Source organism: Cebidichthys violaceus, unplaced genomic scaffold, assembly GCF_023349555.1.
Source record: "Cebidichthys violaceus isolate CVI_PGR_0920_01 unplaced genomic scaffold, fCebVio1.0.p SCAF_115, whole genome shotgun sequence".
NCBI lineage: Eukaryota > Metazoa > Chordata > Actinopteri > Perciformes > Stichaeidae > Cebidichthys > Cebidichthys violaceus.
The window spans coordinates 252,501-275,687 of NW_027176280.1; the positions used below are offsets into that span (position 1 = coordinate 252,501).

Here is a 23,187-nt window from a genome sequence, read left to right on the forward strand (position 1 = left end):
CCCCCCCTTCTATCATTCTGGGAATCAGTTAAAACCACGTTCAGGGTTTAATCTGTTCACCTGTGTGTGTGTGTGTGCGTGTGTATGTGTACGTGTGTTAGTGTGTGCGTTAGTGTGTGCGTTAGTGTGTGTGTTTGTGTGTTTGTGTGTGTGTTAGTGTGTGTGTGTTAGTGTGTGTTTGTGTGTGTGTGTGTGTCTATGTGTGTGTGTTAGTGTATGTGTGTGTGTGTTAGTGTGTGTTGTCTCCTGGTGGCAGGTCTTTTCCGTGGTGAAGTAGAAGTACTCTCTTTGCTTCAGTAAACATACCACAATGTGCAAATACTCACAAATTAAAGCAAGTATTCTCAGTATTCTTCAGGAGATTTAGGTCTGTGGTGCTGGTCTGAGGTTCTGGTGTGGTCTGTGGTGGTGGTCTGGTCTGAGGTTCTGGTGTGGTCTGTGGTGCTGGTCTGGTTTGAGGTTCTGGTGTGGTCTGTGGTGCTGGTCTGGTTTGAGGTTCCAGCCTGGTCTGTGGTGCTGGTCTGGTCTGAGTTTCTGGTTTGGTTTCTGGTGCTGTCCCTGGTCCATAGGGAAACCACTGGTTGGTTCCAGTCTTGTTGTGAAAAGTTAGTCCTGAATGAGTCTTCAACAAACTGCAGCCTGTCAGAGGGAGAGGTGCATTGTGGGTAATGTAGTTAAAGAAGAATGTGCAGAATAAAAAAGACGACATCTCTATTTCTGCTGCATTGATTTCAATCCTTTTTGAAAAACTGTCCGTCATCTGATGACGTTGTTGGTTAGAAACACAGGAGTCAAAGTTACTTCTTTTAGAAACATCACCAGACTCCTAAACTACAGTTATGATCCTTTAGTAAGTCGTCTGTTTAATATGATAATATCTGTTTAAATATGATAATATTTGTTTAATATGATAATATCTGTTTGATATGATAATATCTGTTTAATTGTTTAGTCTAGTTAATAGACTGAGTTAATAATCTCTGAGTTAATAGACTCTGAGTTAATAGACTCTGAGTTAATCATCTCTGAGTTAATAGACTATAAATTAATAATCTCTGAGTTAATAGACTCTGAGTTAATAGACTCTAAATTAATAATCTCTGAGTTAATAGACTCTGAGTTAATCATCTCTGAGTTAATCATCTCTGAGTTAATAGACTCTAAATTAATAATCTCTGAGTTAATAGACTCTAAATTAATAATCTCTGAATTAATAGACTCTGAGTTAATAGACTCCTAATTAATAATCTCTGAGTTAATAGACTCTAAATTAATAATCTCTGAGTTAATAGACTCTAAATTAATAATCTCTGAGTTAATAGACTCTGAGTTAATAGACTCTAAATTAATAATCTCTGAGTTAATAGACTCTGAGTTAATCATCTCTGAGTTAATAATCTCTGAGTTAATAATCTCTGAGTTAATAGACTCTGAGTTAATAATCTCTGAGTTAATAGACTCTGAGTTAATAGACTGAGTTTAACTGTCAGACTAATGAAGCTGATTCACGATGTCTCACTTGACATTTTGTCTCAGAGAGTTTGAACTGAACGCAGAGTGAATCATCCTGAATGAAGACGAGCAGAATGACAAAAAACCTGCTGTTAAAAGAACACTTTATTAACCCTTTGAATGTTTTGAGCTGTCAGTGGAGGCAGAACCATGGTTCTATCAGGAACAGCTCAGGTTCTATGTCAGGTTTGATGTCAGGTTCTATCTCGGATTCTATCTCTGGTTCCATGTCATGTTCTATCTCAGGTTCTGTCTCAGGTTCTATGTCAAGTTATATAAGTAACAGCTCAGGTTCTATCTCAGGTTTTATGTAAGGTTCTACCTCGGGTTCTATCAGGAACATCTCTGGTTCTATCTCAGGTTTTATGTAAGGGTCTATCTCAGGTTTTATGTAAAGGTCTATCTCGGGTTCTATCAAGAATACCTCAGGCTCTTTCTCAGGTTCTATGTGAAGTTCTATCTCGGGTTCTATATCAGATTCTATCTCAGGTTCTATGTCAGGTTCTATCGGCTACAAACAGATGAGCAGGAAACCAATGTGTTCCTTATATTGTAAAACAATGTTCTTTAAATCAAAAGACAACTGGCTGCTTGTGAGAAGTTCTGGAGATCTAGAAAAAGTCACTGTACGTCCAGGAGAACAATGTAGGAATGCCAGTACCCATGAGTACTGAGTACTGGTGAGTACCAGTGAGTACCGGTGAGTACTGAGTACCGGTGGGTACTGGTAAGTACTGAGTACTGGTGATTACCAATGAGTACCAGTGAGTACTGGTGAGTACTGAGTACTGGTGAGTGCTGGTGAGTTCTGGTCCGTTGAGTACCGTTTACCACTGGTGGGTATTGTTTTTCGGTACGAGGTCTGCTGATAAGTTCTTTCAGGTTTCTTTTATCAACTCATCTTCATAGTGTCTTATAAATACTCTGTTACCAATACAAGTCAAAGAAATATATATTAAATATATTTAAATATTAGATCTATAACCCCCAGCCCCCCCCATACTTGGTTCAACCTATGACATCATTGAGGATGTAAACAGGAAGTGTTTGGTTGCCGCCCCTTTATCAGCATGGTGAGTAAAGAGAAGATGAAATGTTTTAGTGACGATGACGACAATAAATAAATGTTTGAATGAATTATTAGAAATGTTGATGTATTATTATAATCATGTGGGTCATTTTGAACCCAAAGAGTCAAGAACGGAGGTAAACGAGCTGGTTAGAACCAGCCAGAGTGTTAAAGCTCTGCTCATGAATGAAAAGGGAAAAAAGCTGACAGTGTTCATGAAGTATTTCACATGGTTTATGTTGTGTAGAGTATCTTGTCCCCTCACTGTGGTTCTCTCACATTCTGGTTTCCTGTCTTTGTCCTCATGAGACGAAACAGTCCACTGAAGTGTTGAGATGCTCCTTCGGTTTCTCCTGAGCAGAGTTCTTCCTCACCTCCATTCACTTTACATTTAATGTCACATGTAACCAAGAAGATCTGGTTTAAAGGAAGAAATTGCCCTTCAAAATAAAAGTCTCTGCTAAATCCTCGGAGGCTTTTACAGGAATTTGAACAAACGGTTTAAGATAATGACCATTAATTAATTAATTGATGAATATGAATTAATGACATTCTTATGATGTGATGCTTTATGCTTCAGCTGTTTTGAAACATGAGATTTTGAGGCAAAGAAGCAAACTATTTAGTGCAGAGGTTTTGGAGTGGAGGACCGGTGAGAGACATTAACTTCACTAATATCGTTATAATCTCACTCCTGATCCCTCTGTTTCCTCCAGATGTGTGTGAGGGTGACTCAGAGCTGGGCTCCCCCGGCTGGAGGGAACCTCTGGACTGCGTCCGAGCCTCTGAACTATGCAACCAGAACAGCCAGTGCAGCTCCCGGTACCGGATCATGCGCCAGTGCCTGTCTGGGGGGGACAAGGAGCGCAGCGCCATGCTGGCCTCCAAGGAGTGCCAGGGAGCACTGGAGGTGCTGCAGGACTCGCCGCTCTACGACTGTCGCTGCAAGAGAGGCATGAAGAAAGAGCTGCAGTGTCTGCAGAACTACTGGAGCATCCACATGGGTCTGAGTGAGGGTGAGTTCATCCAGAGTCCTGCTTCCTCTCAGAGGTTGGAGCTGAACCTCTGAGTGGTTTTAAGAGAACTGCACAAAGGCAGCACTGCATCGATGCTTTCTGTTTGAATGTTGCTGTTTTACTCTCATTTATATGTGTTTGGAGTAAAAAGTACTATGAAGCGTCAAATGTCTCCAGAGGAAGTCTGATTAATAGCAGCGGAAGATTGTAGAAATCTCTGCTTCTAATACATAACCTTGATCCTTGTTTCCAAACCCAATGTAGTACTATAATGTAGAGTACTCTGTTACAGTAGCGTACTATAATATAAAAGACTGTGTTACAGTAGTGTACTATAATATAAAGGACTGTGTTACAGTAGTGTACTATAATATAAAGGACTGTGTTACAATAGTGTACTATAATATAAAGAACTGTGTTACAGTAGTGTACTATAATATAAAGAACTGTGTTAAAGTAGTGTATTATAATATAAAGAACTGTGTTACAATAATGTATTATAATATAGAGGACTGTGTTACAGTAGTGTACTATAACATAAAGAACTGTGTTAAAGTAGTGTACTATAATATAAAGAACTGTGTTACAGTAGTGTACTATAATATAAAGGACTGTGTTACAGTAGTGTACTATAATATAAAGGACTGTGTTACAGTAGTGTACTATAATATAAAGAACTGTGTTACAATAATGTATTATAATATAGAGGACTGTGTTACAGTAGTGTACTATAACATAAAGAACTGTGTTACAGTAGTGTACTATAATATAAAGAACTGTGTTACAGTAGTGTACTATAATGTAGAGTACTCTGTTACAGTAGCGTACTAAAATATAAAAGACTGTGTTACAGTAGTGTACTATAATATAAAGGACTGTGTTACAGTAGTGTACTATAATATAAAGGACTGTGTTACAGTAGTGTAGTATAATATAAAGGACTGTGTTACAATAGTGTACTATAATATAAAGAACTGTGTTACAGTAGTGTACTATAATATAAAGAACTGTGTTAAAGTAGTGTATTATAATATAAAGAACTGTTACAATAATGTATTATAATATAGAGGACTGTGTTACAGTAGTGTACTATAATATAAAGAACTGTGTTACAGTAGTGTACTATAATATAAAGGACTGTGTTACAGTAGTGTACTATAATATAAAGAACTGTGTTACAGTAGTGTACTATAATATAAAGAACTGTGTTACAATAATGTATTATAATATAGAGGACTGTGTTACAGTAGTGTACTATAACATAAAGAACTGTGTTACAGTAGTGTACTATAATATAAAGGACTGTGTTACAGTAGTGTACTATAATATAAAGGACTGTGTTACAGTAGTGTACTATAATATACTGGACTTTTCTAATAGTACAAATATCACATTCTTTCACTTCTGATGTTGTGTTTGAGTCACCTGGCTGGGCTGATTGGTTCAGGTCCCATTGCTGGTCTTGCACTGTGTTCTCTGTGTGTCAGCACACACACACACACACACACACACACACACACACACACACACACACACACACACACACACACACACACACTGGCCTAGTTTGGGTCTCAGCAGTTGCAGAGCTCATTAAGAGCCTCTGTCTTTGTTCTCCGTTCCACTAAGGATGTCTCTGTAGTGCCAGCAATGCCTGCTAAGCCCTTACACACACACACACACACACACACACACACACACACACACACACACACACACACACACACACACACACACACACACACTTGGCGGCCACACACAGGACAAACATTTCAGCCAGATGAAGTTTACAGAAACACAAACTCATTGTTTCAGACGTCTGTAACAAACTGTAGAAGCACAAGTTTACAACTGTTCAAGGACACTAAGCCTGGTGTGTGTGTGTGTGTGTGTGTGTGTGTGTGTGTGTGTGTGTGTGTGTGTATGTGTGTTTGTGTGTGTGTGTGTGTGTATGTGTGTTTGTGTGTGTGTGTGTTTGTGTGAGTGTGTGTGTGTGTGTGTGTGTGTGTGTGTGTGTGTGTGTGTGTGTTGGTGTGTAGTCAGTACTGAGTCGTTCACACAGCAGCTGTTAAAACCTCCAAAGTGTTTTGGCCTCATGTTCTCTGAGCGCAGCAGGAGGAAGACCTCCTCATGTCAGGAGTTTAGTTTCTCTTTAATGTGCATCTTAATTACATAAAGTACATGAAGCTTTGTGTACTATTGTATTTAGCATCTCTGTTCATCCGTCTACACAACACAAGAAGTACCTTCGAACAAGTACATCAACTTCATCAAGTATGCAGACTACCTCAGTACTACATCTTAATACACTACTTAATACACTGTACATTTGTATCTGCTTCATTTTATTCCTTGACTTTGTTTTTATTGTTTGTTTTGTAATGTTGGTTTTAAGAAGCGCTCTATGAATAAACTGTATTATTATTGTTATTAGAGCAGATGGTCATTTAGAGATCAGTGTGTCCCTCAGAGCATCTCTCAGAGGTGACGTGTTTCAGCTGAAACTCTGAGTCTGAAGCTCTCTGAATCTGAAGCTCTCTGAGTCTGAAGCTCTCTGAGTGCTGAAGCTCTCTGAATCTGAAGCTCTCTGAATCTGAAGCTCTCTGAGTCTGAAGCTCTCTGAGTGCTGAAGCTCTCTGAGTCTGAAGCTCTCTGATTCTGAAGCTCTCTGAATCTGAAGCTTTGAGTCTGAAGCTCTCTGAGTCTGAAGCTCTCTGAATCTGAAGCTCTCTGAGTCTGAAGCTCTCTGAATCTGAAGCTCTCTGAGTCTGAAGCTCTCTGAGTCTGAAGCTCTCTGAGTGCTGAAGCTCTCTGAGTCTGAAGCTCTCTGAGTCTGAAGCTCTCTGAATCTGAAGCTCTCTGAGTCTGAAGCTCTCTGAGTCTGAAGCTCTCTGAATGTGAAGCTCTCTGAGTCTGAAGCTCTCTGAATCTGAAGCTCTCTGAATCTGAAGCTCTCTGAGTCTGAAGCTCTCTGAGTGCTGAGAGGTGCAGCTTGATTACAAAGAAGCTAAAAGTGATCAGTGTTTCTCGGAGGAGGTTCATCTGCTGCTTCTTTAATTGCAATACAGATTACTTTCTATACGTCGGACAGAATCTCAGTTTAAGTTTCCAGCAGTGTTTTTTCTTTCATGTGACGATGAACAGAAGAGTGCTTCTCTGTCTCTCCTTCATGCATATTTAACACGGCAGCAGAAGATTTGTTGGCTTTTCAGCTTAAAACTTCTAATAGAATCCAGAGAGGAAGAACAGGGACACTGAAATAATTCACAAGTTTCTCTGCGTCCGGGTTAGAGATGATGAAAACAGACGGATTTGGATTTAGAAGAAGGATTAAAAATTCAAGAAGACAAAGTTTGGTTAGTACTAGAAGGCAGATCAACTGTAGCCAGAGTTAAGTGGAGGCTCTTTTATCCATAATGACGATAATACAGTTTATTAATAGAACACCTCTCAAAACCAACGTTACAGAAAGAAAAGGATTGCTTGCTCCTCATGCAGCTCGATCCAGAGCCGGGGACTAAAGGGGGTCCCTCTAGTCCTAAACCTGGTCTTAAATGTGGACACAGGAAGAGCTTGTAGGTTCAGGTTCAACACTGAGAACCCTGAAATGCTTTCTGGAGCCTCAAAAGTAATCAATAACATCCTGAAATGAATGAGTAAGTCCTCTGGTCCTGGTTTTAGTTCATCCTTTAGTAAATGCATTTTGTAGCTGGAGGCTGTTGTGTGGCTCCTGGTTCTTAAAGACCCCTTTAGTCCCCCAGACTGGATGTAGACACGGCTTTGAACCCTGCAGCGCTGCACATGGAGATGCAGATTCCAGCAATACAGTGACGTTATTTTGGGTTTTTGAGAAGCGGCTGAACGTCCTGCATATAGACCAGTGAGACCACGTTCTGAAGCACAGAAACTATTAAAAACAACAACTCATTAGAAAATGAAATGAGAGTTACAGAAATAGAAGAAAGTATTACTGGAGTTTAAAAACGTTGTCGTACTCATCGTTCTGAGAGAACTTCAGACGCAGCTGATGTGTGTGTTGAGTGTGTGAGGACACTCCAAGCCTCTGTGACCCGCGTATGATGTCACTCCTCTCTTCAGCCAATCGGCAGACTTTTGGTTAATTAAGAGATTCATGACTGACAGCAGCATCCAGGTTTAACAGTTTCATTGAGTCTGTGATCACCCAGCAGGTCCTCTGAGGGGGGGGGGGGGGGGGACTAATGAGCTGAGGGACGCGACACTGGCTGTCACTGGAGTCGTTCTCGTGACCTTTTCTTCTTCCTTTGAGCAGATACTTGTGATAACACTTGACTCAGGTGGAACAGTTAGTATCCTGACTGTAAAGAGACACACAGAGACACAGTGAGACGCAAAACAACCACAAAGAGACGCACAGAGACACAGTGAGACGTAAAACGACCACAAAGAGACACACAGAGACACAGTGAGACGCAAAACGACCACAAAGAGACGCACAGAGACACATTGAGACGCAAAACGACCACAAAGAGACACACAGAGACACAGTGAGACGCAAAACGACCACAAAGAGACGCAAAATGACCACAAAGAGACACAACACAACCACAAAGAGACACAAAACGACCACAAAGAGATGCACAGAGACACAGTGAGACGCTAAACGACCACAAAGAGACGCAAAATGACCACAAAGAGACACAAAACGACCACAAAGAGGCGCAAAATGACCACAAAGAGACGCAAAACGACCACGAATCCTCAACAGATCTTTCTCTCATTCAGGATTCATCACCTCCGGTGTCCCGAACAGATTTTCTGCTCTTCTTCGTCAGCAGCAGACGTTCATTGAGGTAAACAGGGAGAATCTCTGACATCTCCATTAGGAAGCGTGAGAGCCTCGCTTCTCTTCAGCTGCCCTACTTTATTGTTTTACAATCTAAATCTCGTCTCATCCGCTTCATACCTCTCCGGGGAGCCATCACCTTAACGTGGTGGAGAGGTTTGAGTGCCCTCATGACCCTGAGGGCTATGTTGTCTGGAGCCTAGAGCTCCTGGTAGGGTCTCCCATGGCAAATTGGTTTCAGGCGAAGGGCCAGACTAAGAATGGTTCAAAAACCCCAATGAAAGAACGAAGAAGAGTCAAGGAGACCCTGCCCGGAGGAAGCCCGGGCCCACGTCTGGAGCCAGGCCCAGTCGGAGGGCCCGACAGCGAGCGCCTGGTGGCCGGGTTTGCCATGGAGCCCGGCCGGGCACAGCCCGAAGCAGCAACGTGGCACCTCCCTCCTCTCCATCCTGTGGGCTCACCACTTGCGGGAGGAACCGCTGGGGTCGGGTGCGCTGCCCCATGGGTGGCAGTGAAGGCCAGGGATCTCGATGGACCAGACCCGGGCGGCAAAGGCTGGCTCTGGGGACGTGGAACGTCACCTCTCTGTGGGGGAAGGAGCCGGAGCTTGTGCAGGAGGTGGAGCGCTACCAGTTAGATCTGGTGGGGCTTACCTCTACGCACTGCATCGGTTCTGGAACCGTACTCCTGGATAGGGGTTGGACTCTTTTCGTCTCTGGAGTTGCCCAGGGTGTGAGGCGCCAGGCGGGTGTGGGGATACTCACAAATCCCCGGCTGAGTGCCGCTGCATCGGAGTTTACCCCGGTGGACGAGAGGGTCGCCTCCCTACGCCTGCGGGTTATGGGGGGGAAAACTCTGACTGTTGTCTGTGCATATGCACCGAACAACAGTTCAAAGTATTCGACCTTCTTAGAGACCCTGACTGGAGTCCTGTATGGGGCTCCAGTGGGGGACTCCATAGTTCTGCTGGGGGATTTCAACGCGCACGTGGGCAACGATGGGGATACCTGGAGAGGCGTGATTGGGAGGAACGGCCTCCCTGATCTAAATCCGAGCGGTCGTTTGTTGTTGGACTTCTGTGCTAGTCATGGATTGTCCATAACGAACACCATGTTCGAGCATAAGGATGTTCATAAGTGTACGTGGTACCAGAGCACCCTAGGCCGAAGGTCGATGATCGATTTTGTTATCGTACCATCGGATCTGAGGCCTTATGTTTTGGACACTCGGGTGAAGAGAGGGGCGGAGCTGTCAACTGATCACCATCTGGTTGTGAGTTGGGTCAGAGGGTGGGGGAAAACTCTGGACAGACCTGGTAAGCCCAAACGGGTAGTGCGGGCAAACTGGGAATGTCTGGAGGAGGCCCCTGTCTGGGAGATCTTCAACTCACACCTACGGCGAAGCTTTTCTAGCATCCCTGTGGAGGTTGGGGGCATCGAACAGGAATGGACGATGTTCAAAGCTTCTATTGCCAAAGCTACGGTGGTGAGCTGTGGTCTCAAGGTCTTAGGTGCCTCAAGGGGCGGTAACCCTCGAACACCGTGGTGGACACCGGTGGTCAGGGAAGCCGTCCAACTGAAGAAAGAGGCCTTCCGGGATATGTTATCCCGGAGGACTCCTGAGGCAGTTGCAAGGTACCGACAGACCCGAAGGGCTGCAGCCGCTGCCGTGAAGGAGGCAAAGCAGCGGGTGTGGGAGGAGTTCGGAGTGGCCATGGAGAAGGACTTTCGGTCGGCACCAAGGTGTTTCTGGAAAACCATCCGGAACCTCAGGAGGGGAAAACGGGGAAACATCCAAGCTGTATACAGTAAGGATGGGACTTTGTTGACTTCAACTGAGGGGGTAATCGGGCGGTGGAAGGAGCACTTTGAGGAACTCCTGAATCCGACTAATACGCCCTCTATTGTAGAGGCAGAGCTGGAGGCTGATGGGGGAGCATCATCAATTTCCCTGGTGGAAGTCACTGAGGTAGTCAAACAACTCCACAGTGGCAAAGCCCCAGGGATTGATGAGATCCATCCAGAAATGCTGAAGGCACTGGGTGTGGAGGGACTGTCTTGGATGACACGTCTCTTCAACATTGTGTGGAGGTCTGGGACGGTGCCTAGGGAGTGGCAGACCGGGGTGGTGGTTCCCCTGTTCAAAAAGGGGGACCAGAGGGTGTGTGCCAATTACCGAGGTATCACACTACTCAGCCTCCCTGGTAAAGTCTACTCCAAGGTGCTGGAAAGGAGGGTTCGGCCAATAGTCGAACCTCAGATTGAAGAGGAACAATGCGGATTCCGTCCTGGCCGTGGAACAACGGACCAGCTCTTCACTCTCGCAAGGATCCTGGAGGGGGCTTGGGAATACACCCATCCGGTCTACATGTGTTTTGTGGACCTGGAGAAGGCCTATGACCGGGTCCCCCGGGAGATACTGTGGGAGGTGCTGCGGGAGTATGGGGTGAGGGGGCCACTTCTGGGGGCCATCCAATCCCTGTATGCCCAAAGCGAGAGCTGTGTCCGGGTTCTCGGTAGTAAGTCGGACTCATTTCCGGTGAGGGTTGGCCTCCGCCAGGGCTGCGCTTTGTCACCAATTCTGTTTGTGGTATTCATGGACAGGATATCGAGGCGTAGTTGTGGGGAGGAGTGTTTACAGTTCGGTGGGCTGAGGATTGCATCGCTGCTTTTTGCAGATGATGTGGTCCTGATGTCTTCATCGGGCTGTGACCTCCTGCACTCACTGGATCGGTTCGCAGCCGAGTGTGAAGCGGTTGGGATGAGGATCAGCACCTCTAAATCTGAGGCCATGGTTCTCAGCAGGAAACCGGTGGATTGCCCACTCCGGGTAGGGAATGAGTCCTTACCCCAAGTGAAGGAGTTCAAGTACCTCGGGGTCTTGTTCACGAGTGAGGGAACAATGGAACGTGAGATTGGCCGGAGAATCGGAGCAGCTGGGGCGGTATTGCAGTCGCTTTACCGCACCGTTGTGACGAAAAGAGAGCTGAGCCGCAAGGCAAAGCTCTCTATCTACCGGGCAATCTTCGTTCCTACCCTCACCTATGGTCATGTGGACTGGGTCATGACCGAAAGAATTAGATCGCGGGTACAAGCGGCCAAAATGGGTTTCCTCAGGAGGGTGGCTGGCATCTCCCTTAGAGATAGGGTGAGAAGTTCAGTCATCCGTGAGGGACTCGGAGTAGAGCCGCTGCTTATTTGCGTGGAACGGAGCCAGTTGAGGTGGTTCGGGCATCTGGTGAGGATGCCGCCTGGGCGCCTCCCTAGGGAGGTGTTCCAGGCACGACCAGCTGGGAGGAGACCCCGAGGGAGGCCCAGGACCAGGTGGAGGGACTATATCTCCAAACTGGCCTGGGAGTGCCTCGGGATCCCCCAGTCAGAGCTGGCTGATGTGGCCCGGGAAAGGGAAGTTTGGCGACCCGATCCCGGATAAGCGGACGAAGATGAATGAATGAATCCGCTTCATAGAAAGCTCTTCATCACTCCTCATTTCTGTCTTGTTTGCACTCTTCATCACGGAGATTTCAGACTTTATTCTGCAGCCTGCAGGTGAACATGAGAGCAATAACCCAGAACACAGAGAACAATATTCTACACAACTCACTGGTGTTATTTATCTTTTCACAACTCACCGACAACAAATAAAAGAGTCTCAGGAGCAGCAAGCCAGCAGAGAGATATATATATAATACAACATATGATATATATATATATATATATATATATATATATATATCATATATTAATAATATACCTCAACAGAGAGAAGAGCAATCACCACAGCTCACAGAAATGTTTCTATTCATTAGGCAGTTTATAATGCACACATTCACAAGTTCATTATTATTAAGAAATACAACTCTTGTGAAGTGTTAGTGTGACCAGCGAGGACATAACGGAGGGACGTCAGAGAGGACAGCAGGTGGTTTACGTCTCAGAGATGAGATCAGATAGATCACACCTCCTTCTGTCTGTTTCTGACCCTCTTCTTCTCCTTTAAGGACAGAGGACATTGTCTCTGGATGAGGTTCAACCTGTGACTTGTTCTCCTTTAAGGACAGAGGACATTGTCTCTGGATGAGCTTCAACCTTTGACTTCTTCTCCTTTAAGGACAGAGGACATTGTCTCTGGACGAGGTTCAACCTGTGACTTCCTCTCCTTTAAGGACAGAGGACATTGTCCCTGGACAAGGTTCAATCTGTGACTTCCTTTCCTTTAAGGACAGAGGACATTGTCTCTGGACGAGGTTCAACCTGTGACATCCTTTCCTTTTAAAAACGAGGCCTATTTTCAGGCCTCAGCTCGAAAAAAGATACGAAATACGTAAGTGAGTGTAGCGTTGCATTAACAAAAAAAAAATAAAATAAAAAAAAAAAAAAATTGTTGTTAAAAGATTAGATATTTGAGTTGTGCTGAGTCATGGAAATATCAGTATATATGTTACAGGTTAACATAAGATTAAGATGAAACACAGCACAACTTGGAAAATTCTAAAGCTCGCCCTGGCAAAACAGCAATTTCAGGATATTTTTTTTTTGAAATTATGGAAATCCAAGATTTAAAATATTCCCAGCTCTTATAACAACTGATAAAGGCTCTCTATACACATTTATACATAGATACAGTGAAGCATTCATAAAATATAGAGCATAGAAAATTGCAAAACTGATGAAATATTCCAATATTTGAATAAAAAAATAATTTTTAAACTAAAAAACACTATATATCACTTCTATGTATCACTCCTGATGTTCAATGAATCAAAAGACAGAAGATTGGGCTTTTTTTTGAGTGTTTTAAGCTCTTTCTAAGCCCTTTTTATGGTAATTTTACTGCTTCAGATTCAGCCCACTCTCTCTGTTTAGGGTTGTATCTCAGCCCTCCTTTCACCGATTTTCACCATTAAGACCTCCTTCGAACCGTAGAAGCCAATATAATTGCCTGAAATTGAAAGCTAGATGATTGACAGCACTATTAGCCAATGGGAATGATAAATGTCCCATCTGATGGCAGATCTGAAATCTAATTTGCTGAGCTTCCAACCCTCCCAAAAAGCCGAAGAGTGTCGAAGAGACACGAATTGAACGGATTCACACACACAACATGCAGCTGGACACACCAAGCAGTGGAAGTACGGAGATATTTAATTTTTTCGCTGAGATTCGACCAAAAGTGAGTACAATATTCAATGAAAGCTGTGTGACTTTTTTGTGTTCGAAGCTGAATATCTCTGCGATGGTTTACCGGAGAGAGAAATGGAAGATATGTCTGTAATCTCCGTCAAGCGGACATGCTTTTTTATGCTGCATGTTTGTAGGTAGCACGTTGCTAACGGACAGTAGCAGCTGTTTTCGCCGGTCTTTTCCAGTCATATCGAGTTATGATTTATGATATTTTGTTATTTGTTTGCTTGGCTGATGGGAGATGTGTTTGTCTCATGTAGAAGTGACCTAGTTCATGTTGTTCCCAGGACGCTGAGGTTTCTGGAGAACTATAACATCATTATATTTGTTCTTCGTGGGTTCTCTGCCAGTTACTTTTAACACAAAACTCTCTAAGTTTTTATGTACTACGTCCTCCAATTGGGGTACGCTCGGGCTTACAGAGGACATTGTCTCTGGATGAGGTTCAACCTGTGACTTCCTCTCTAAACGTCCATCTGAAGCTTTGAGCTCTAAAGACTTGATGATGAATCTCTGACTCATCTGGAGACGTCTCATTTCTGATCGTCCCACAGTGATCCATCACTTTGCTGCTGATGTGTGTGATGCTTGCTGTTCGTCGGTCCATTAAACCACCAATCATTACGCCAGTGTGTGTGTGTGTGTGTGTGTGTCTCACTGACAGACATGTGGGGACAACAGAAATAAAGACCAGTAAGACAGTAGAGAGGAGGTCGCACATAGTAACACAGTGATATATGTGTATATATACATTACATTACATTACATTACAGTCATTTAGCAGACGCTTTTATCCAAAGCGACTTACAATAAGTGCATCAGCATTGGTAATCAAAAGAACTATTAGTCACCAGAAGTCATAAGTACATTTCCTTTTCCAAACAAGCATCTAAGAGCATGAAGCAGAGCATAACTCAGAGCCAAAGTACAGGGCAGAAACAAGAAAAACAGTTAGTGCTATAAGTAATACAAATACAATAAGTGCAACAAGCTAGTATGAAAACAATAAGTGCTAAGTGGAAGGCTCAGGGTAGCACTTCCTGAAGAGGTGGGTTTTCAGCCTGCGCCGAAAGATGGGCAGCGACTCCGCTGTCCTGACGTCAGTGGGAAGTTCATTCCACCACTGTGGGGCCAGGACAGAAAACAGCCGTGACCGGGTCGATCGGCCGCCAGGACCTCTGAGCGACGGGGCGACCGATCGCCCCGAGGCAGCAGAGAGAAGTGGTCGGGCGGGGGTGTAAGGCTTGACCATGGCCTGGAGATAGGAAGGAGCTGTTCCTTTCACTGCCCTGTAGGCTAGCACCAGAGTCTTAAACTGGATGAGCTCTTACAGGTAGCCAGTGTAGAGAACGGAGAAAGGAAGTTGTGTGGGAGAACTTGGGGCGATTGAACACCAGGCGAGCTGCGGCTTTCTGGACAAGCTCCAGAGGTCTGATGGCCGACGCCGGGGCTCTGGCGAGTAGAGAGTTGCAGTAGTCCAGGCGGGAGATGACAAGAGCCTGGATGAGAACCTGCGCCGTCTCGTCAGTCAGGAAGGGACGAATCCTCCTGATGTTGTAGAGCAGGAATCTGCAGGAACGTGTAACTAATGGAATGTTTGCCGAGAATGACAGTTGGTCATCCAGGGTCACACCCAGGTTTCTCGCGGTCTGAGTTGGCGTCACCACTGTATCATCAATGGTGATGGACAGGTCCCGGTGCGGGCAACCCTTCCCCGGGAGGAACAGTATCTCGGTTTTGTCTAGGTTGAGCTTGAGGTGGTGTGTCGTCATCCACTTTGAGATGTCAGCCAAACACGCAGCGATGCGCGTCTCCACTTGGGTGTCACTGGGGGGAAATGACAAGACCAGCTGGGTGTCATCGGCATAACAATGGTAGGAGAAGTCATGCGAGCGAATAACAGAACACAGAGATGTTGTGTAGAGCGAGAAGAGAAGGGGGCCCAGAACTGACCCTTGCGGAACCCCCGTAGTCAGCATGCGTGGTTCGGACACGGCCCCCCTCCAGGTCACCCGGTTGGATCGACCCGTCAGGTAGGATGCAAACAGGGAGAGTGCAGAGCCTGAGACGCCCATCCCCTCAAGGGATGAGAGGAGGATTTGATGGTTCACAGTGTCAAACGCCGCAGACAAGTCCAGGAGAATCAGGACAGAGGAGAGAGAGTTAGCTCTCGCGGCGCGAAGCGACTCTGTCACCGCAAGGAGGGCCGTCTCTGTCGAGTGACCCACTTTGAACCCGGACTGGTGAGGGTCCAAAAAGCTGTTTTGGTGGAGATAGGAAGACAGTTGGTTAAAGACAGCACGTTCAAGTGTTTTGGATAGAAAGGGTAGAAGAGAAACCGGTCTGAAGTTCTTGACATCAGAGGGGTCAAGTGATGGTTTCTTCAGAAGGGGGGTGACTCTGGCGGCCTTGAAGGCCGTGGGAAAGCATCCTGAAACAAGAGATGTGTTGATGAGGTGGGTGAGGAAAGGAAGGAGTTCAGTCGCAATAGACTGAAGAAGAGGGGAAGGAATCGGGTCAAGGGAGCACGTGGTGGGGCGGTTAGGCGTAACAAGGTTGAGGACCTCGTTAGGGGAGAGAGGAGCCAGAAAGGGTAAGATGGGGCGTGGAGATGGGAGGGAGAGCTGTGGGGGCAGGATTGGACAGGGAGAGAGGGGCTGAGAGAAGGAGGATCTGATATAGTATAGATATAGTATAGATATAGTATATACTGTATATATATATATATATATATATATATATACACATATATATATATATATATGTGTATATATAGTATATACTATATACTGTATATATATATATACAGTATATACTGTGTGTATATATATATATATATATATATATACATATATATGTATATGTATATGTATATACATATATATATATATATATATATATATATATATATATATATGTATATGTATATACATATATATATATATATATATATGTGTGTGTATATATAATCTGATTTAACTGAAGCTCAGGGCTGTGGGAGGAGAACGAGAGACCGGTCAGATAAACGGCTGCTTTCCTGCGTCACTGATCTTCAGAATAAAACGTCCTCTGCAGAGAGTCAGTGGAGGAAGTGACACACGTAGATTACCAACCTCACTACAAAATAAAAGCCCTAAGGACGGATTGATGTCATGAAACAAAGAGGAACTTCTCACCCTCACACTCTGTAGAAGTGACTCAGCACTCGGAGACGTTCAGGTGAAAGATGTTTAAAATGAATTTCATATGCTCGTCTTTGATAAAAACAGTTTAATTGATTGAAACAGGAACAGGATAATGAACAGCTGGGACGAAAGCAGCAGGATTGATCGGATGATCCGGCTGCACCCATTTGTTCTCAGAGACACGAACCCTTTGTGAAGAACACACACTGTAGAGTTATTGTAGAATCTGAACCGGGAGTCTGCTGAGAGTGATCTGCTCAGGGAGGTCTGATCTGTCCCTGGAGTCCCGTACAGGAGGCAGCAGCATCGGTCACGGGCAGCTCAGCTCTGAGCAACGCTTCGGCCAATCAAACGGCTCCGATTCCTGCTGCGACTGCTGCAGGATATCACAAAGTTCACCACACACAGGTTTCAGAGGGCCGTCGGCTGACTCCCCTCTGCAGGGTCACAGGAACCAGACTGAAGACCTGAGTGGATTTCTGTAGACTTCAGAAACGCTTCGTTTGTCTGTTGCTGCTGGTGACTGAGAGATAATATCATTAGTCACACCAGCAGCTGAGGAGGCGCCTCATACTGATGCAATACTATCACTGAGCTCTCCCAGTAATCCTTAACTTAAAGAATGAACTACGTCATGCTTGTGTGTAGATCAGTCATCAACCTCCGATTCTTCACGTGTTAAAGCTGCATTCTCTCTAGTGTCCACCAGGGGGCGACTCCAGAAGTCTAGTCTAAAATGACTCTACTTCTCTCTTGATTTATTCCCTCAGTAAACATTGTAAACATGAGTTTATGGTCTCAATCTCTAGTTTACAGTCTTCTTCAATACAGCATGATGTTCATTTAGTACATTATGGTCCATTTAGAGTCAAACAGACCATAAAGCAGTGGATAATTTAGGGGTGGGGCTACACGCTGATTGACAGGTCTCAAATAGACCATAAAGTAGGGGATGCTTTAAGGCGGGGCTAGATGGCGACGACCAAAAAGCCAAACTTGAGGCTTCCAAACTTCCACAAACCAACATGTGACTAAGTCCACTTCCTTAAATACGGTCTATGACTTACTTCCAGCAGTAGTGAAGGTAAAGGTATAATTATTTCCAGACTTCTACATGTGACATTCTGCACATGGTTACCCATAATTCCCCTCTACAGAGACTCATAGCTTTGTGATCCTGGAACACTGTTCTAGCTTTCCATGTTTTTAGACATTCGCTCAGTTGTCTAATGGACCTCGTGGTCTACATGTATCTATAAGTATCTAAATGAAGTCTCTGACCCGTCTTCTTACCGTCAGGCTGCGTTTTGTTCATCTGGAGAGTTTGGACCTCACAACAAATACAAATGCAATTATAAAGTCATTAAGACAATGAAGAGGGAGAGTCAGAGCTCAAGTAAACAGCATTCTAATTATGTTAATGTGATGGACTTAATCAGACTAAACACTGTGTGGAGCTCAGTGATCACTTCTTCATCAACAGATACCATGTGGAATAATTACAACGTTTTATAGACTTTATTTAAACATCCGTCATCTAATTAATTTATTTCATGTTGATCAACTGAATAACACACGTCTTCATCTCAAATAAGTTAAGATGTTTCCGTATTATTCTTCATAGAAGACATGTTTCTGTATGTTTATGATGTATCTGCTGTTGTAGAATCGTTGTATTCAAATATCTGACCATGTGGGGATTTACAAAAAGATGAATTCATGGTTGTGTGTTGAATAAAACATACAGTTTGAAGTCATCACACAAGATAAAGAGTTGAACTTTTTACTTGTTTCTGAATCTCATTCCAAGCAGAGGATGAGAATAAAGTGTATTTATTCTCATCATATTCAGAATCATAATGCAGCTCTGTGAATATGAGGGATGTGAGTACAGCAGGTACTTCTACTCCAGTTTCCTTGTGGACAGAGTGTGAAGCAGCTCAGCTTTGTTACAAAAGAACATCCATAACTTATCATTTGATTAGAGACGCTATTCACATAAAACAGGCATGAAAACTAGTCAACAAGCTATAGTTGGCGTATTGTAATGAATAAATAGTTAGCATCAACGCTAGAAATAATACTGTGATAGTTTATGTTGTTTTTTCTTTTTAACTTCCTGTTTACAGCGAGAATGAGAATGTGTGGCGTCGTGATCGCGGCGCTGCTTCACTAGAACTAGAAGCACTGTTTGAAGTGTTGCTTTACATCCACTTTAAGCCACTCGAGGTGAACGCAATGGGAAGGTGACAGGTGGAGGTGAGGACAGGGGGGGGCAACACACCTGCAGCGTTCACATGTGAAAGTACTCGAGCTGAGGGCGAGGGGCTGTTGTGGTTTTGACCATGACCACCGTCACCACCATCACCAACATATTCACTCAACACAGTTTGAGGCTTATTGTTATGTAGTTTTGTTCCATAATATTTACTAATTTGTAGTTACTTGAATTCTAAAGCACAAACTTTTCCAAAATTGGTTTTGTTGCTTAATCCCTCACTTTGGCCGTCTGAAGCATTACGATGTATCTAACATTATGACCATTCGATCACACACACACACACACACACACACACACACACACACACACACACACACACACACACACACACACACACACCTCCACAGCTCTGAGCTGCTGAAAGGGCAGAATGTATAGACACACAATGAGCAGTCAGTGTTTAAGTGATTGCTCCGACTAGATTGCCGGATCCTTTAGCTAATAGATCGGGGCGCTTAGTATTGACTGGAGCTGTTTAGCATGCATGCTAATATTTCAGGCTATAAGTATTCTGTCCAGAAACTGGCCGGGCGAGTGTCTAATCACTGAGGTGCTCAGAGTTCAGCCTGCTAAATTACACGTTTAACATTGACATTGGTGTTTAGTATGCAGTCAAATAAATGGCTAATTTACGAGCCTGACTAATGACTGATGTGTTTAGCATGCGGGCTAATGAGCAATGTATTTAGCATGCGGGCTAATTAGAGAGCTGCAGGCTGATTAGTATTGCTCCACAGAGAGACGCTGCTGTTTACTCACGTCGTTCTCAGCTGCCTAACACACACACACACACACACACACACACACACACACACACACACACACACACACACACACACACACACACACACACACATATACACACACACACACACACACACACACACACACACACACACACATATACACACACACACACACACACACACACACACACACACACACACACACACACAGACAGCCTGCATGTGGATAGCATATGTTTTAAACGTAAGACTGAAACACGCATCATTAAATTCTCTCCTCCTCTCTGACTCCTCTGGGATAAGTGGTTCTATAATCACATGTAGAAAGAAGGATTTTACTTTCTTCTCTTGTTCATGAGGACTCTAGAGGGTGAATTATCCTCCAATCTCCATATATGAAACACTGTATATATATATATATATATATATATATATATATATATATATATATATATATATATATATATATATATATATATATATATATATATACAGTGTACCACTCAATATATGTACCACTGTACAAACGTTTTCTGACAACATCATGTCAAGACTGACTCCTCTGTGGGTTTAGTGGGTTTGTTGTTTGATTTGTTGTATTTGTTGGGTTTGTTGGGTTGGTTGGGTTTGTTTGATTTGTTGTATTTGTTAGGTTTGTTGGGTTTGTTGGGTTGGTCGGGTTTGTCGGGTTTGTTGGGGTTCATGGGTTGGTGTATGGTTAAATTAAGAGGGAGATTGTTTTAGGGGAAGTTTACGTCAAAGGAACAGTGCCTCTAGTGGCTCTCTGTCCGTCAGGTGTACAGTTTGACGTAGTTAGAGTTGTGCTCTGGCTGATATGAGACCTACTCTGAGTGATAAACCAGGCTGTATCAACAAGCTTAATGTTATTGAGCTCCGTGACACTACTCCTTCACCAGACCATTTCTCCAGACCATAAGTTAAACAGAGAATCAAATGTCCGAAGCTCCCGCTGTTGCTCTGACAACAGACGGCCGGACGTCACGGACTATGTCATTAATCTAGCATCTCAGAAAGCAACGGCCGAGCAGCGGCTCTTTGGCCTCCTCCAGAGATCAGAGATCAGAGAGAGACCTTCTTTACCTGAAGCACAACAGCAGACCACATGTTGAAGACTGAAGGAGCTGCTGCAGCTTCATGTATTCAAACTAATCCATCATTGTTCAAAGTAAAGAACAGACTTTTTGAAGGTATAACTGCTTTTTTGCTGTATTGAACCGTGGCACCACTAACCGCAAGTTTATAACAGTACCTGAGCAGGTAGTGAACAAAGTACCTGAGCAGGTAGTGAACAAAGTACCTGAGCAGGTAGTGAACAGAGTACCTGAGCAGGTAGTGAACAGAGTACCTGAGCAGGTAGTGAACAGAGTACCTGAACAGGTAGTGAACAAAGTACCTGAGCAGGTAGTGAACAGAGTACCTGAGCAGGTAAGGAACAGAGTACCTGAGCAGGTAGTGAACAAAGTACCTGAGCAGGTAGTGAACAGAGTACCTGAGCAGGTAGTGAAGTGAACAGAGTACCTGAGCAGGTAGTGAACAGAGTACCTGAGCAGGTAGTGAACAGAGTACCTGAACAGGTAGAGAACAGAGTACCTGAGCAGGTAGTGAACAGCGTACCTGAGCCGGTAGTGAAGTGAACAGAGTACCTGAGCAGGTAGTGAACAGAGTACCTGAGCAGGTAGTGAACAGAGTACCTGAGCAGGTAGTGATCAGAGTACCTGAGCAGGTAGTGAACAGAGTACCTGAACAGGTAGAGAACAGAGTACCTGAACAGGTAGAGAACAGAGTACCTGAGCAGGTAGTGATCAGAGTACCTGAGCAGGTAGTGATCAGAGTACCTGAACAGGTAGTGAACAGAGTACCTGAACAGGTAGAGAACAGAGTACCTGAACAGGTAGAGAACAGAGTACCTGAGCAGGTAGTGAACAGAGTACCTGAGCAGGTAGTGATCAGAGTACCTGAGCAGGTAGTGAACAGAGTACCTGAACAGGTAGAGAACAGAGTACCTGAACGGGTAGTGATCAGAGTACCTGAACAGGTAGTGATCAGAGTACCTCAACAGGTAGAGAACAGAGTACCTGAACAGGTGGAGAACAGAGTACCTGAGCAGGTAGTGATCAGAGTACCTGAGCAGGTAGTGATCAGAGTACCTGAACAGGTAGTGAACAGAGTACCTGAACAGGTAGAGAACAGAGTACCTGAACAGGTAGAGAACAGAGTACCTGAGCAGGTAGTGAACAGAGTACCTGAGCAGGTAGTGATCAGAGTACCTGAGCAGGTAGAGAACAGAGTACCTGAACAGGTAGTGTTCAGAGTACCTGAACAGGTGGAGAACAGAGTACCTGAGCAGGTAGTGATCAGAGTACCTGAGCAGGTAGTGAACAGAGTACCTGAACAGGTAGAGAACAGAGTACCTGAACAGGTAGTGTTCAGAGTACCTGAACAGGTGGAGAACAGAGTACCTGAGCAGGTAGAGAACAGAGTACCTGAGCAGGTAGTGAACAGAGTACCTGAGCAGGTAGTGAACAGAGTACCTGAGCAGGTAGTGAACAGAGTACCTGAGCAGGTAGTGAACAGAGTACCTGAGCAGGTAGTGAACAGAGTACCTGAGCAGGTAGTGAACAGAGTACCTGAACAGGTAGTGAACAGAGTACCTGAGCAGGTAGTGAACAGAGTACCTGAGCAGGTAGGGAACAGAGTGCCTGAGCAGGTAGTGAACAGAGTACCTGAGCAGGTAGTGAACAGAGTACCTGAACAGGTAGAGAACAGAGTACCTGAACAGGTAGTGAACAGAGTACCTGAGCAGGTAGTGATCAGAGTAACAGAACAGGTAGTGATCAGAGTACCTGAACAGGTAGTGAACAGAGTACCTGAACAGGTAGTGATCAGAGTACCTGAACAGGTAGTGATCAGAGTACCTGAACAGGTAGAGAACAGAGTACCTGAGCAGGTAGTGATCAGAGTACCTGAGCAGGTAGTGATCAGAGTACCTGAACAGGTAGTGAACAGAGTACCTGAACAGGTAGAGAACAGAGTACCTGAACAGGCAGTGATCAGAGTACCTGAACAGGTAGTGATCAGAGTACCTGAACAGGTAGAGAACAGAGTACCTGAGCAGGTAGTGATCAGAGTACCTGAGCAGGTAGTGAACAGAGTACCTGAACAGGTAGAGAACAGAGTACCTGAGCAGGTAGTGAACAGAGTACCTGAGCAGGTAGTGATCAGAGTACCTGAGCAGGTAGTGAACAGAGTACCTGAACAGGTAGAGAACAGAGTACCTGAACAGGTAGAGAACAGAGTACCTGAGCAGGTAGTGAACAGAGTACCTGAGCAGGTAGTGATCAGAGTACCT

At 44.4% G+C, this 23,187-nt stretch overlaps 1 protein-coding gene across 1 annotated transcript in view; it reads left to right on the plus strand.

Moving 5' to 3' along the window:
- The window catches only part of gfra2b (GDNF family receptor alpha 2b), a 57,891-nt gene that overhangs the window by 305 nt on the left and 34,399 nt on the right, over positions 1–23,187 (plus strand). Inside the window, exon 2 of the mRNA XM_068705374.1 lies at positions 3,298–3,597. Within this exon, the coding sequence (XP_068561475.1) occupies positions 3,298–3,597 (300 nt within the window). The remainder of the gene's footprint in view (positions 1–3,297; positions 3,598–23,187) is intronic.